General features: G+C 36.7%; 1 protein-coding gene across 1 annotated transcript; it reads left to right on the top strand.

Moving 5' to 3' along the window:
* Window positions 1–1,411: 1,411 nt before the first annotated feature.
* On the top strand, window positions 1,412–10,887 carry LOC131069658 (uncharacterized). Its single transcript, XM_058005168.2, has 2 exons — window positions 1,412–1,638; window positions 9,172–10,887. Exon 2 carries the CDS (start codon window positions 9,197–9,199, stop codon window positions 10,346–10,348), a length of 1,152 nt encoding a protein of 383 aa, XP_057861151.1. The 5' UTR covers window positions 1,412–1,638; window positions 9,172–9,196; the 3' UTR covers window positions 10,349–10,887.
* The last annotated feature ends 5,798 nt before the right edge of the window (window positions 10,888–16,685 follow it).

The following is a 16,685-nucleotide window of genomic DNA, read 5'->3' as shown; positions in this document are numbered from 1 at the left end:
ATTGGAAAAAAAAGACTCTTTACAACATGGGTTCAAATTTGGGACTTCTTCCATTCAGTGGAATAGGCTTGTACAATATCATGGCAACCACTAGCTACTATCTTTCCTAGACAAGCTCATCATCTCTTTAAAAAAGGTGTGCAACAATTTGAGGATATTTGGGATTTCAAATCCCTTGATTGGGATGATTGGCAAAGCACAAAAGAAACTTTGTGTTTAAACAATAGATATAAGGGGTTTTTGACCTTTGTTAAATCCTTGGTGCCTATAGAACGTCTTATAATTTATACACCACTGAAATGAAACTTCTTTAAAGACTAGCTATAGTTAGATAAATATTAGTTTTTTTGTTTCCCCCTAAAGAAAATATATCTTAAACTACTTCCAAATATGAAGCAAAATCCGAATCTCAACATGGAAGAGAGTTGTAATTTTTAGGAAAGAAAGTGGGGTAGCCTAAGCACTCAAATCTAAAACTCTAAAGCATAAGCTAATCCTCAATGTTTAGCTTGGAATATCCTTCCTTTTAAGCTTTCGGTTGGTGATAGATTGAAATGTTTGAAGATTATATCAATTCTCCTACTGCTAGCATATTGAGAATCTGAAACAAATTCTTTGGGACCGATTTTTGTCCAAAATAAAAAAGGTCATAAATACTCAATTTCTTGCAATATTTGATCATTTATTGGGTTGGAAAAAACTTTCATTGGGTAATGAAATTCATAATAATGTTATTGTTGACACTATGAGACAAACTATTTTGCTTTATATTTGGAAAAGTAGATTTTTAACCATGTTTTCTAATCATATTTTGCACTAAGAATAAAAATTCTTAAGTTTTACTCTAACATCATGCTACAATTTGTTTCTCCATGTTCATAGCTAAAGAATGATGTCCATTATCACAAACAGTTGGAAGGAATCAAGTTTTAGTTTTTGCAACTTTATGCTAAAAAATTCGTTGTGCAAGACAACTTCAAAGGTTATTTAAGCCTAGATTGTAATACTTTTTTCTATTTTGCCAATTGTATATTTGAAAACAAGGTCTTGTTGTTGGCTAGATCTGCCATGTTTGGGCTGGTTACTCTTGTATATTTGATGATTTTTGATAATGGTCCTTTAGTCTTTAATAGTTTTTCTCCTATGCTAAAGTGGAACTTTCATATCACCGATGCTTTTATTGATTGTAATAGCCTTGTGTGAACAAGTCATAATTTTTATAATGTCCTTTATCTTTGAACTCGTTTCTTCTTATTTACAATTCCTCTTTTTCAACTGCTATTCTTTTATGTATTTACATTTCAATTTTAATTCAATAAAAAAATATAAAAAAATGATTTTTTTATTAACTTGCACTTACGCCTCCATAAAAACATTAGAATAAATTATACATATGAGACTAGAGGAAGTTAATGAAATATTCCATTATATGTAACTATGCACTCGCTTGACGTGCGCACGCAGAATTGATGGTTGCTTTCATTGCCTCGGCATGAAAAAATAAAGATCATTTATGCCGAGGATATATACACATTTAGTATACGCACGCCGAGTTCATACATATTGAAAATACACATTCACAGAAGGATAAGGCGCTGGGGTTCGATTTCGAAATTTATTCTTGCTGATCGCTTGAAGGTAAGTCTGAAAACTTTTCTTCCCATTTTTTATTTCTTTAAATTATAAAATCCTTATTTACTTGTTTGAAAATTTGTTTTTGCTATAGGTTTTTTCTTGAATTGAGTAGGTTGGTTAGCCGATTTGGTGAGGGCTGGCATGTAATATTTAGGGTAATTTAATCATCACACGATTTTGTAATTTTTTTTTTGAAATTTTAGTGTCCAAGGTTTTGGTGTAGGGTTCGTATTGAGGTTAAACGCAAAATTTGACAGCACACGGTAGCATATTTCCCTGTATGCTTTTTTTAGTTGAACGATTACATTTATTTTTATTTAAAACGGTTTTCGTTTGTGTCAATTAACCCTTATGTGAATGTTCTCAACTTTCCACAGGTAGACATTTTGAATGGTATATTTGAATGCAAAATTGTGGTTTTTCTTTTTCCCCTTTTCATTTGATGTTCTGGGTCTACCTTATAAACTCCACATAAGGGAAATTTCGACCTTTGGAACCATTCTGTGTTTTGCGCAAAAGGTTATGTCAAAGACCCGAGCCAAGAACCTAGGAGAGGGTCCTTAATCATTAGCAGAGTGCATACTATCCACATATCGTTTATGTGCCGATGAAAGGGAAAGGGGGAGGGAGAAGGTGTCCTCTCGGCCAATCAGTTGATGGTTGAAAGTTGAAACAACTGTGCCGCAGGAGATTTCTAAACTTGGATTAGCAAACAACCATTTGAGTAGGGAAAATTCTTTCTCTGGTTATGCAAAACTGATTGTCTACTCTAATTGCGTATTATATGTTAATTTATAAAAGCATAATTTTTTTTTCTTGATTTAGTTGCCTGGTATATTATTTTCCCAAATTCTTTTGGTAACAGAATTATCTTATCTTCTACTCGTCATTTGGTACAAATCGTCTTCTTTTTATTTTTTCCATTTTATTTTTTCCTTGGTAGATTTGCTTCTGGAGAAGTCTTTCGACATGGACGTCATGACTCAGGAGTATCTCTTCCATCAAATTCATCCAAGATTTGTAATTGGTTTCATCCATTGAAGTATGTCACACTTCAAGCTAAATGTGGTATTAAGAACACTAGGTTCCACAGTCCATGTAATTAAGAAAAAGGTTTTTGAAAAAATTGTCGTAGAAAATTTCACATAAAGGTTTCAGATCACATTCTGTGTTCTATTATTGAAATGAAAACGGTTATGTTTGGATAGCAGATTATAGCTCTATATTGTGCACCGTTCAGCTCTGAAATGTGTACCGTTCATGCCATAAGGGAAATTATCAAATATTATGCATTATAAAAATTAAATAATATCAACCGCTTATTTAAAGCAATTAACAAAATTTAAGACAAAATAATTAATGGGCCTTCTTTTACAATCCCAAGTCTTCATTTTTCCTAAAGTTTTGGCATTTTGTGAGTGCTTCCAAATTGAAACGTCCTCCTTCATGCGCCTTTAGAAAGTTTATTTACACTACTAGATTTCTTGCATTTTCAATGCAAATGTGATGCATGGTCTTAAATAAATATTCTGCTAAGGTTGACTTACTCATGACTTACCCATAGAGCAATTAGTTTCTTCGATTTAATGATTCCCGCAAGAACATTCAACCTTGTGCACCCCACAATTCTGGGCAGTTTCCCTTTGATTCTTTGTGGTTTTGTTCAATTTCAGTAATTTGTGATAATGTATAAAAGTTGAATTAATGTATTTACGCACTTGTTCTTTAGGATTTTAAATAGATCTCCTCGGCGAGTAATCTACATCTTTATGCTTATCCCGATGTCTTTCAGCTCGTTTAAAAGCTCCAGCAATCTGCTTTTGTAATTACTTTTCTCAAAAATGGAAGTCAAATATGCAATCTCTTGCTCAATATAGTGTCACATATTGGAAAGGTCCTAGTGGCTAGTGTTTTAAGGACACCTACATTTCGTGTTTGGCAGGTCAATGAGAATAAGCATGCAGATAAAGGTCAGTGTGAGTGACTTTCCTATGCAATGATAAAAGGAGCAATCAGTTTTTTTAACTGAGGACATAAAGGAAGAATACTCCAATAAACCTCTGTTGCCCTGCTCTTTTTGATTTTTCTTCTATCATGTTGCCAATACAGATATGTGTCATCAACATAACCCTTCCACCACTTAGGTTTTAATGGAAAAATAACTGTGACCTATCTCTTCAACTTACACCATTTACATATTTGCTACTAAGGGAGATAGTGGTGATCCCGTTGTCATACTATTATGTAATGTCCCCTTTTCCAAAACCCTAGTTTTTTTTCCTTAAAATTATAATCCCAAGTAAAGTAAGGAATGAAATAGAAATATCTTTTACTAATTAGATCCTGATTGAGATCCCTCAATCATGTTAGATATAAAATCGATCATTCCTATTAGAGTTAGGGACATTATCTTAATCATTATTGTAAATTACATAATATACTTGTGGGATTCCCTTAAGATTCTACCCAACAATCTATCGTCATTATAGAGCACCACTTGGGAGATCATACAAGGTGTCTTGAGCCGTTCCAACCAGCCCAGGAGCACGGAATGACATCCGTTATTCAGCCTCCAAGCCCCACTTGGGGTGTCTCTACTAGAATGGCTTCCTAGCTACTTGCATTCCTCATAAGCACTATCTCCCATCCATAATGGAGGGAGATTGGATGAGAGCTTTAAAGGAATCGTTATATCTATTCAATTATGCATAGACTATATATATGGGGTATTCCTATTTGAAATCAAATGGAAGGCAAATGACAGTTCAGCCTAATCAGAATGTCATGCATTATACAGCATATCAAAATATTGACCAGTATGTCAACTGCAGTCTAATTTATTAACATTGAAACTGCAGATCTCTTGCTTTATCGCTGCTTATTCTCTTTTCTTCGATTTTGATTACCTGCTGCCTCCCTTTGAGTATCGATTGGCAACATATACCCCTCCACTGGTCTTGGAAGGTCACTTCTTTTCATAGCCACATAACCACGTCCTCCTCCTGCAAGGTAGTGCCTCTCTTGGAAGGTCACTTCTTTTCATAGCCACATGACCACGTCCTCCTCCTGCAAGGTAGTGCCTCTTTATTTGTGATCGTGGCCTCATTTATTCATTTGCTGCCTCGTTTTCCTCACGCGTGCCTTTTCATAGTTAATGAATCACTTAATCGTTTTAACTTGTTTCCTTGTCACCCGAGTAGGATATCGTTTAGTCTTTGAAAGATGGTTTCCTTTGATTTCTGACTGTTATCAAGGCAACATAGGCATGACGATTTGCTTCACCTTGATCACATGCTTCTTCTTCTTACGTGGTCCTTGTCAACCGCCCTTCTAGGGTTTGTTAAGTTTACAAATTTGCTTGAATGCGGGAGCCGATTTAGAGTATAGACAATTAAAGTCTTGCGAAGCTTTAGGAATTATTTTACTCTCTTGGTGAACGCTGAAGTCTTCCACTGCCGAATTCCAGCCTCAGGAAAAATCATGAAGTCTTAATGAGACGATTTTTCTAAATTCATCCTTGGACGATGCTATCAAGGCGGGGGCATGACATATTAATAGAAAGGTCCAATAAAATGAATTAAGTACCGATTTCAAACATAATTCATCCCGTGATGTTGTCTTGTCATCCGTGCATCTTTTTACAATCTAAGCTACCTCACTACTTGGGACCTTCATAAACAATGACACTGCATTGAAGTTCCTTGAAATTTCATCCATCCTCAACTTCTTGTCTTTAACCATATCAACAAAATGAGTAGAATGTTTGATGAATGAACAAATCTTCTCCGCTAACAGTTTGGTTTTCTTTTGAACGAAATCCATGTGGGGTGAATCCGTAGTGTCGACAATTGGTGTTAACAGGATCCCATCTTTGTGAATCTATGGTGCATCATAAATCCTTAGGCTAATATCGGGTTGGCTTGATCTTGTCGTCTGTCTTGACAAGGGCATTTTGTATGGTGGTCTTATTCTCCCTTATGGCACGAGTTTTCAATCTAAGAATGCACCACTCATATTTGAATGTTGCACTTGTTGAAATGGTAGAGCCAACATAGAACAGAAAAAACTAAACCATGATTGCAGAGAATGGCACAAATGAAAAATATTATTGATTTGATTTTGTAGGATAAAATATATTATCAGATATACATATTCATTCTAAATGTGCGCCTTTAAATAGGCATACAAAACAGCAAATGGTTGTGTAACTGCACAACTGAAAACACAACCGCCGGTAGTTTTATTAATTAAATCTAAACTAATGTAATAACACCAACATCCCCCTCCTTATTACATTAATCTGAACAAGAGTGGAAGTTGCAAGGGTTTTAATCCAACCCTCGAGTGACTTTGATGAAGTGCCTTCACCAATCCTCCTCACTCGCCCAAGAAACACCGAACTGACTGCATCAGTGGATCTCCTAACCGCAAAACCTGGAACTGTCTACACAAGAACAAAAGTTCCCACCTCCCCCTGCACAATGAGACACATTTCCTCCGAAATTCCACATCTCCTCTGAGTGTGTTTAATGCCTCCTCCAGTGCTGCACATGAGACGCCTTTCCTCTGAAAGTCCAGTCCACATCTCCTCCGAGTGTGTCTAATGCCTCCTCAAGTGCTATGGAAACTTGATCACTGTCGCTATGCCTCCACAATCCTGTCCCTCCCCTTGCTCCTAGAAGGGACAATCACACTACCAAGCTCCCTCTTCTCTTCAAGAACATAGATAAATCGCGCCCCCTTTTTAGGGACAAATCTACCAAGCCCCGGCTTTACAGGGACATAGATAGGTTGCTTCTCATGCAATGATCATCTCTAAGCGAGAAGCTAACTCGAGATGATAAAAGATCCTCCTGCCTCCGTTGCCTCCGACCTCCTGTCAATATTCACTATTCTCTAAAGTAGAAATCTTGTATCAACCCCTATATCATCTGATGGACTGTCACCATCAGATGAGTCATTTTTATGTACTGCAAATCCACAAAAGTTGGCCTCACCTTCTGTTGCAACAAAAGATGTATCTTTCTTTAACTTTCCATCGATTAGATCTTTGGCCCGTTGAAAACAGTTCATCTGCACATGCCCATTTTTCTAACAATAAAAGCATTTGAATTCTCTTCTACTGGAAACATTAGATTTATTCCTAGCAACCAAAGCACATTCTTCAGGAAGTTGATAGTGCTTATTAGTTCTATTTCCTTCATCAATTAGAGAAGAGATTGTTGTTTCCAAGCTAGGATTTATTTTGTTTAGAGTAAAGACAATATTGTCAAAACTAGAAGGCAAACTGTTAAGTAATATGGCCTTGGCATCATCATCAGCGACATTAGCATTTATACCTGCAAGTTGATTAAGGAGAGAACGAAAAATGCTTATATGCTGAATAATATTATCACCTCCATTCATCTTTAACCCGAACAATTTCTGCTTAATAGACATCTTTCCACTGGAAGCCTGAGAACCAAACAAGACATTGAGCCCGTCCCATATTGTTTTTGACGTCTTTGATAAATCAATATGATGCAAGTATGCATCTGATAAACCAAGACCAATCAATGCCGTGGCCCTACAATATTTTGTTGTCCATTTCGTTGCTGCATCTGCATCTTGTGGCTTTGTTACAGTCCCATCCACAATCTCCCACAAATCTTTCTCAATTAATGACAGTTGCACTTTAATTTGCCATGTGTGGAATTCATGCCCTTCGAATTTAGGAATTGTAACTACTTTATCCATAATCTTTATCACTCAAAGACAAATAAAATGATAACAAAAGATTTGTGATGTCACCCTATAAAGAGAATCCATTTCATACCTCTTTTCTTGAAACATGATTGCAAGATTCTAGTTTGGCGTTTGGACTTGAATCATATCTCTATTTTCACTTCCACTTTCCTTTTATTGTTCCTCTCTCACCATTACAAACACTGAAATCATATCACTGCCATCTACAGTTCTTCTAAGTCACGCCGAGTAGCCGCTTTGTCTCCTCTGCAACACAGCAAATGCAGAAGCCAGCCCCAATCTTATTCCTCCATTAGCCACAGAGCATAGTATCAAGTTTTCGCTCTGATACCATTTTGAAATGGTAGAGCCAACATAGAACAGAAAAAACTAAACCATGATTGCAGAGAATGGCACAAATGAAAAATATAATTGATTTGATTTTGTAGGATAAAATATATTATCAGATACACATATTCATTCTAAATGTGCACCTTTAAATAGGCAATACAAAACAGCAAATGGTTGTGTAACTGCACAACTGAAAACACAACCGCTGGTAGTTTTATTAATTAAATCTAAACTAATGTAATAACACCAACAGCACTGGTGTTTCTTTTACCTTTCGAGTTTAATTTTGTGGTTTTGACAAAGCACAATTTACTTCTGAGCTGTCATAAGGTCAAAACTCAAGGGGGATTGTCTTGCATGCGAAATTGGTGTGCTAGCTTGACTATGGCCTAAAACATCACCTTAACTTATTATAATGTCGAAACCTCTCATTAATTTTTTAAAAAAATAATATGATAAAAGATTACTTGTTCATTACTTATCATGAGTGCGATCAATGCAATCAATTGGAGGCACTATCTAATTTAAAGTCTGGTCCATCTCTATTTTGACAGTTTCAGCATCATTAACTTAAGAAAATGTTTCATGATTAGGTTTCAGTTTATTCAGTAACCTTCTTCACATTCACTTTACTGTGAGTTCTCTGTCTGTAATTCATCATGCCTGGAACATTAAAAGCCCCTTGGCTACCATGCTGCTCGTTGAAGTGAAAGTACGTTGGCTACCTTGCTGCTCATGGGAGTGAACCTACGTGCCTCCCTCACAGGTAGCTTTGAGCTTCATTTGATAGAGGACCAATATACAAAGCCTTGGAAAGTTTCCTCTTAAGGGAACAGCTGTTAATTCAAATTACCTAGGGCTATATATCAGAATCATAGATCAATTTAGACAATTCTGTAGCTCTCCAACCCGTAACCCCCACATGTCTATCAAATTTAATTATAAATATGTATACCTACAGTGTTTTGTCTCTCCCAGGAACGCTGTTGCCTTACAAACACAAAAATATTTGGGCCAAGAAATCTATTCACAATGAGCCAAATAAAAGGTTTGAACTGGAAAAAGGCCATTTTAAAAAAGAGGCCTCAGATATCCTTGTCATCCTCATCTTGAAGATGTGGAGGAACAAACCTTAACTTGGCATGTGGTCCTCTAAGTCATAGCCTGCCATTTTTGGTTCTCTTCATTTATAGTAAAGTAAATAGACAGCTTTCCCAGCTGTGAAGGTAACCATTCTAAAAACTATGAGGAATAAAATAAATGCTGGAGTCTGAATTTACCTTCTCGCAGCTCTGAAAAGCGAACAACAGCCTAAACTAATTTGCGATGCCTTAGACAGCTTGCATGGGATATTTGATTCAGAATGAATTTGGAATTTAAAAAGTACGACATTTGAAATAATTCAATGCTTTGACTTTCTTTCATGTTACTGAATTATTGTCTTGTCTGTCGATTTCTTAGGTGGTACTCTGTATCAGGAATTCCAATGCCTAAGGAAAGAAATAACCGTGTATTTTCGTCTCGGAAATCCAGAGGACATTCTCCTTACCAGCTAAATGTGTGTCCTTTTGATAGGGAAGTGCCACATGTAAATTCCTCTGATGCAGGGAGATCCCTGTCAAATAAAGATTGGGAAGATGCTCTCTGTCCCATATGTATGAATCCACCGCATAATGCAGTTCTTCTCTTGTGCTCTTCTCATGAGAAGGGATGTCGTACTTATATGTGTGATACAAGCTATAGGCATTCCAATTGTCTTGATCAATTCAAGAAGGTTCACAGTTTGATACCTACAGGACAGAATTCAGATATCTCAGATGAAAGCTTTCATCCACATGCCAATTTGCAAAACTTTTCAAATGCGGGGGGAACGGCAGATACAACAGCAGATGAGGAGTCTTTGCTCGATGAAGTTTTCGAACCAAATCCAGAGGTGGATTTGATTTCCCATGAAATACCACAGTTGAGTTGTCCGCTTTGTAGAGGACAAGTCAAAGGATGGACTGTTGTTGAACAGGCGCGTAAGTATTTGAATACAAAATCTAGGAGTTGTTCACATGAATCCTGTTCATTTGAGGGAACTTATGGACAGCTGCGAAAGCATGCTAGATCGGACCATCCACTTGCTCGGCCAACGGAAGTGGATCCCGATCGGCAGAGAGATTGGCAAAATTTAGAACAAGAGAGGAACATTGGTGATGTGATTAGCTCTATTAGATCAGCAATACCCGGTGCCATGATGTTTGGGGATTTTGTCATTGACGGAGGCAATACTGGTAATGAAGACAATGAAAATTATTTTCGAGGTGATGAAAGGAACTGGTGGTCTTTCTTACTTCTTGTTCGGTTTTTGGATCAAAATGCTCATATTACGATCAGCAGGGCAATTCCTGCACGTGTCCGTGCAAGGCGCAGCGGCAGATCTGGAAGGAATTTTTCTTCAAGGGAAGGAAGCTTGGAAGCTAGTGTTAGCGTTGAAGGCGATGGCAGCAATGCTAGGTACAATGACAGGTTTGGAAGGTCATTTCCTTTGCGGGTGGAAAATTCTGAATCTGGTGCTAATGCTCAAGGAAATGTCTCTACCAGCAATGCTAGGGTAAATGACACGCATTTTCCTACAGAATCATCAAGCAGATGAAGTGACCATGGGTCTGAATAATCGGACAAGTGAATATTCTTGTCGATCAGTTGTACTCTGAGAATTGTGCAAACTTAGCATCCAAGGCAGTTAGATTACATTGAATTCATGATTCTTTTCTTCCTCGGTTGGGACTTGCATATGGTTTTGGTCATGGGGTGATTATAAAATTGAAATGTAAGCGATCAGTGTGCATAAGACATACTCAATACTTCCACATGATTGAGCGATTTACATTAGAGGAAATGTGAAAACGTAATGTTAGTCAATTTCGAGTGAGCCTGTACTAAATGGTTCATGGTTGTACATTCTTACTTAACTTCATTGGGAAGGGCAAAACGAACTCTGATGATTGACATGTTCACAAATAATCACACGTGAAAGCCATTAGGGAACAGCCGGATGCATACAGAAGAGAGACTGCCTTCTCGTAAAATTAGCAGCTGTCATTTTCATATATTATAGCAGCTATAGATTTTGAAACACTCTTTATGTCTGTTGGTTAAAATATAATCTGTCTTTCTGCGTCTTCCGTTCTACTGGAGCATTGAGTTTTCTAGATCGTGAGGAGTAAATTCACGTGGTTTAACTTTCAACGCACAGGGTTCTGTATAATTCAAACTAAAACTAGGTAAGACGTGTGGCTTTGTTTTCTGCTTATGAACTGCCTGATGATATGCTCCAGGGGTTTATATACATAGTTTATTTGGTGTTGGGGGGATGGGAGTGGTATCTGCAGAGAATTGGCCTTTAAAATCTTGAAACTTATCTAGAGTTTAAACATGTGTTGTGATCTGTAATTATTTTCAACGTCTGTCATAGGACAGAGCGACTAGTATTGTTTGGATAGCCTATCAGTATTGTGATGCATCCTTTATGAACTGCCTGATGATATACTCCAGGGTTTATATACATAGTTTATCTGGTGTTGGGGGATAGGAGGAGTATCTGTAGAGAATTGGCCCTTAAAATCTTTACACTTATCTAGAGTTCAAACATGTGTCGTGATTTGTAATAATTTTCAACGTCATGTCATAGGACAGAGCGACTAGTGTTATGGACAGAGAGACTAGTTTTATGGACAGAGCGATTAGTCTTATTTGGGCAGCCTATTCAGCATTGTGATGCATCCTTCATGAACTGCCTGATGATATGCTCGAAGGTTTATATACATAGTTTATTTGGTGTGGGGGGATTGGAAGAGCATCTGCAGAGAATTGGCCTGTAAAATCTTGACACTTTACATGTGTTGTGATTTGTAATTATCGACTAGTATTATTTGGATAGCCTATTCAGCATTGTGATGCATCCTTCATGAACTGCCTGATGATATGCTCCAAGATTTATATACAGATTTTATTTGGTGTGGGGGGATGGGAAGAGCATCTGCAGAGAATTGGCCTTTAAAATCTTTACCCTTTATATTTGTTGTGATATGTAATTATTTTCAACGTCATATCATAGGACCGAGCGACTAGTCTCATTTGGATAGCCTATTCAACATTGTCCTTCATGAACTGCCTGATGAGATGCTCCAGGGTTTATATACATGGTTTATTTGGTGTGATTTGTAATTATTTTGAAGGTCATGTCATATGACAGAGCGACTAATTTATTTGGATAGTCTATTCAGCATTGTGGTGCATCCAACTTCACCGCTCAGTGACGAAGTGCTGGACCATACATTATTTGTTATTGATCTTAGTGAGGGGAAAAGAAGGTTGTTTCATTATAGTTTATTTGGTGTGATTTGTAATTATTTTGAAGGTCATGTCATATGACAGAGCGACTAATTTATTTGGATAGTCTATTCAGCATTGTGGTGCATCCAACTTCAGCGCTCACCGCTCAGCGCTCACCGCTCAGCGACGAAGTGCTGGACCATACATTATTTGTTATGATCTTAGTGAGGGAAAAAGAAGGTTGTTTCATTCAGCTAGAAAGAGAAAACTCACAATTCATTTGGTTTAAAATCTCAAATAATGAAAATCTCATTAGAATTGCAACATGTTATTTTGCTCCACAGGTTTCAAAAACTTACAAAAGTAGGGGGCTTGACCACAAAGACCCTTTTGCAGCCTTAGATATTGCAACACATCCTCAGCTAGGTGAAGTCCTTCTAGTGGGTGATTTCAATACTAGGACTGCCAGTGAATAAGCTAGCTTTCAATACTAGGACTGCCTGTGAATAAGCTAGCTTTCTTTGTTGTAAGGAAGATTGCAATCTTATTTAGATAATAGAAGAAAGTAATTATCAATGGGCAAGAGTTTTAGAAGACAACAAAGACTGCAGCTGCTTATTTTATGTGGGGCATTTGATTTAGTGATTTTTAATGGTTTGGCTAGATAGGTGAAGTCTGGTAATTTCACTTGTAATACCTAGAATGGTGCAAGTGTAGTGGATTATGCAATTTGCTCGCATGACTTGTGTTAAGACAATGGAGGAAGTATTGATTGTGAACAGCTTTGGGATTTAAAATTTGATCACAAACTGATTTATTTAAGTTTCTCTTGGATTGAAAAGAATTAGTTGGGGACGAAAACTCAATGTATTCAACAATCTCTCTCAAAAAATGTAAACCTCAAAGATTACAAATAGGTTTTAAGAAAGAAAAACGCTGAATTTATGGTCACAATGAGGGAAGAGCTAATCTTCCTTGGGAAAAATAATCACAAGTTATTTTGGAAGGAGCTTTAACTAAGAAAGAGGCAAATTGAAAAAAATATGAGAGCTTCTCAATGTTTGATTATGCATGGTAGCTTTATGAGTAGGATTCTAAGGTTGACCCTCTCCCCTTTGGTCATCACTATTATTAAGCTTTTCACCATGCGACAGATCGAGATGGGTATCAAAAAGTTGGATGTTGGAAAAACGAAAGACTTGTTTGAACTTCAAGCAGAGTATCTAAAGTGTTGACCCTCCCCCTTTGGTCAACACTATTATGAAGCTTTTCACCGTGCAATAGATCGAGATGGGTATTAAGAAGTTGGATGTTGGAAAAACAAAAGACTTGGTTGAACTTTGAGAAAAGTAGCTAAAGTGGGGTATGAAACTCTTGCACCTCACATTACAATTTTTTTCAACATCATTCAATAGGGGTTTCCTATAGATTGAACAACTAGCCTAGCAATACCTCTTTTCAAGTGTGGTGATGTCAATAATCTCTCCAATTATAGGACCATTATGGTAAATCCTTTGTTTGCAGATTTATTTGGAAGCATGCTAGAAAATAGAATTAGCAAGTGGGTGGTAGAATAGATAGATGTGTTAATGGGCAACTAGGTTTTAGACCTAATTATTCCATGGTGGATCATGATATAACTTTAGGGCATATCATTGATAAATATTGGGAGAAAAACAAGGAAGTCTTTTGTTGCTTTGTTGATTTTAAAAAAGCTTTTGACACTTTCCCTAAGGATAAGCTTTGACACAGAATGGAGGAATTGGGGTTCCTATACATTTTAGAGCAACTGTTTGTAGAATGCATGAGGAGGTTAAAGTCAAAATTAGAACTTTAGCGAGCATCTTCAAAAGTTTAGGGAGTGGTATCAAGGTCAAACAAGAGTGCCCATTGTCTCCTACCTTCTTTGGTTTATATATTGACAAACTTGAAGAGTGATTAAACTTGCAAGGTAGCGATGGTGTCCATTTGAGCAAGTTTGTTACAAGGCTTCTTTTGTATGTGGATGCCCTTATTCTAATTGCTAAATTTGCTTTTGGCTTGCAAGAGCACTTACTTTCCCTTGAACTTTTTTTGTAGAATGATGGGGATGTAAGTCAATATTAGCAAGATGAAAGTGATGGTCTTCTCTAACAAAAGAAAACATAACCAACATAAGTTATACTTTGAAGGCAATACTCTTGAAGAAGTGGCAAATTGATAAGTAGGAGGTATTTTCCACAATAATTCAAACTATGATATTGCTATCAGGGTTCAACTGTGTAGTTTTTGAGTCAAACTCATTGACCCATGTTTCATGAGTAGTGGCTCACAAGAACCCATCTCTCATGAGAATGAATGATCCACTTAGCACTCATTGCATCTAGGTGATGCTCATAGGGGTGAAGCATTGGGACTTCCCGAGAGGTCACCCATCCTAGTACTACTACAACTCAAGCGTCTTTAACCACGAAGTTCCCTCCAAGGTTAACCCCACTTAGCTTGCAACCCCATTTGCAAAACCTTCAACAAGTGTTGTGCCTTATGAACCATTTATTATAGAGCCCCTTTAACTCATCAATTGATAAGCAAGAGGTATTTTCCACAGCAAGTTAAACTATGATATTGCTATCAGGGTTCAATTGTGTAGTTTTTGAGTCAAACTCATTGACCCATGTTTCATGAGTAGTGGTTCAGAAGAACCCATCTCTCATGAGAATGAATGATCCACTTAGCACTCATTGCATCTAGGTGATGCTCATAGGGGTGAAGCATTGGGACTTCTCGGGAGGTCACCCATCCCAGTACTACTCCAACTCAAGCATGCTTAACCATAGAGTTCCCTCCAAGGTTAAACCCACTTAGCTTACAACCCCATTTGCAAAACCTTGGAGGGAACTCCATGGTTAAACATGCTCGAGTTGGAGTAGTATTGGGATGGGTGACCTCTTGAGAAGTCCCAATGCTTCACCTTTGTGAGCATCACCTAGATGCAATGAGTGCTAGGTGGATCATTCATTCTCGTGAGAGATGGGTTCTTGTGAACCACTACTCATGAAACATGGGTCAATGAGTTTGACTCAAAAACTACAAAGTTGAACCCTAATAGCAATATCATAGAAGTGACAAATTACAAATACCTCAAAATTTTCAATAAAAATTAAAGTTGTGAATGTTGTAGAAAGAAAAAAACTTTGAGAGGTTGGAAAGCATTTTATGCTTTTCAAATAGGTGCCAAGAGGTAGAGCTAGAGCTATGGGATTGGAAGACTACCTAAACTCTTTTTGGGCTTTTAGTGCTTCCGCTTGTACTCTATGCTTGTGAACTGTGGGCCAACAATACCTTCAACTTATAGTGGAAACAAATTGAGAAAATTAAAAAATGTTTGATTACAAACAAGTTCAAAATTAGAAGTTTAGTCCCTTATAATATCATGTTGAGTGAAATGGGGGCTGCGACTATTGAAGCAATTGCTATGGTGTGACTCGTAAGATATTTAAAAATAATTGAGTAGATGAAATAAGACACATGGCCTAAGGTTGTCTTCAATGACATTTTTGCGTAAAAGCAAGAAGACTTGGATGTGACAAAATAGCAAATGTTTTAGTAAATGAGAAATTTATTTGAACACGTGCCCCACGAATAGTAAAGAGATAAAGGCTTTTGTAATGAATAAGTTCCACAAGCATACTTGGGATAAAGGACTAGGGAGAAAGAAAAAATATTATATTGAAGAGTTAATCCCACTTGTAATCATCATCAAAAAGTGTACACGAGCCAATTTTCCATGGAGAGCCAAAATTCTTATTGCTCAATCAAGAACTAACTCTCATCAACTTTTGTTGTGAAATCAAGTGTTGGAAAAGACCAAAAGAAGCTTGGGAAGAAAGAGTATGCATTTTTTGCACTTCTAGAAAAGTGGAAATAGAAAAACATTTCATTTTAGAGTATGATGTCTTCAAGGACAACATGATAATTATGTAAATATCTTGACAACTAGCTCTTGGGACAATTTATTTAGCGAGAACCATTGAGAAGTTGGGAGCACTCATCCTTGCGTTGCATTAGAAAATGGTTGAAATGCAAAAATTAGTTTGAGGCAGTATGTCTCATAGACTATTTTTAGCCTTGTGGACATTAAAATTCTTTATTTCTTTCCACATTAAGCCAATGAAAAATTCAAGGAGACTCAAGTACAATCTACAATGATAGAAAAACATTTTTTTTCCCTTCTCACTTGAGATATAACTAGCCTCCAACTTTATCCTATATTGTAAGACTAAGAGAACCTCTACAAGGTCGATACTAAGGACTTAACAACCACAATATATATATATATATATATATATATATATGTGTGGTGAAACTCTTGTAGGCAAAAAAATTCACATCCAAAGAGATCCAAAAATGGTATTAAGCTTTTAATAGAGTTACACCAATATATTTTCTTGTTTGAAATTTTGTAACATTTCTCTATTTCTATACCTTGTAAAATAATTTATTCTCTATCTTATTCTAAGCTCCAATTTATGATCAAAAGTAATATTAAAAATTATAAATGGTTTTCAATACATTGAACTTGAATTATGAACCAAATAATTGAAAGATTTTTTATGACGTGTTTGGTAGTGAAGCATCCTTTTAGAAGCTTGAAGACCTTCCTCATGAATTTTGAT

This window comes from Cryptomeria japonica, chromosome 6, assembly GCF_030272615.1.
Source record: "Cryptomeria japonica chromosome 6, Sugi_1.0, whole genome shotgun sequence".
Lineage (NCBI taxonomy): Eukaryota > Viridiplantae > Streptophyta > Pinopsida > Cupressales > Cupressaceae > Cryptomeria > Cryptomeria japonica.
The sequence above is the reverse complement of the archived record's forward strand: the minus strand, read 5'-3'. Positions and strand labels throughout refer to the sequence as shown.

Coding starts and splice junctions, on each gene's coding strand:
- LOC131069658 (XM_058005168.2), top strand. CDS start 9,197: ATGCCTAAGGAAAGAAATAACCGTGTATTTTCGTCTCGGAAATCCAGA.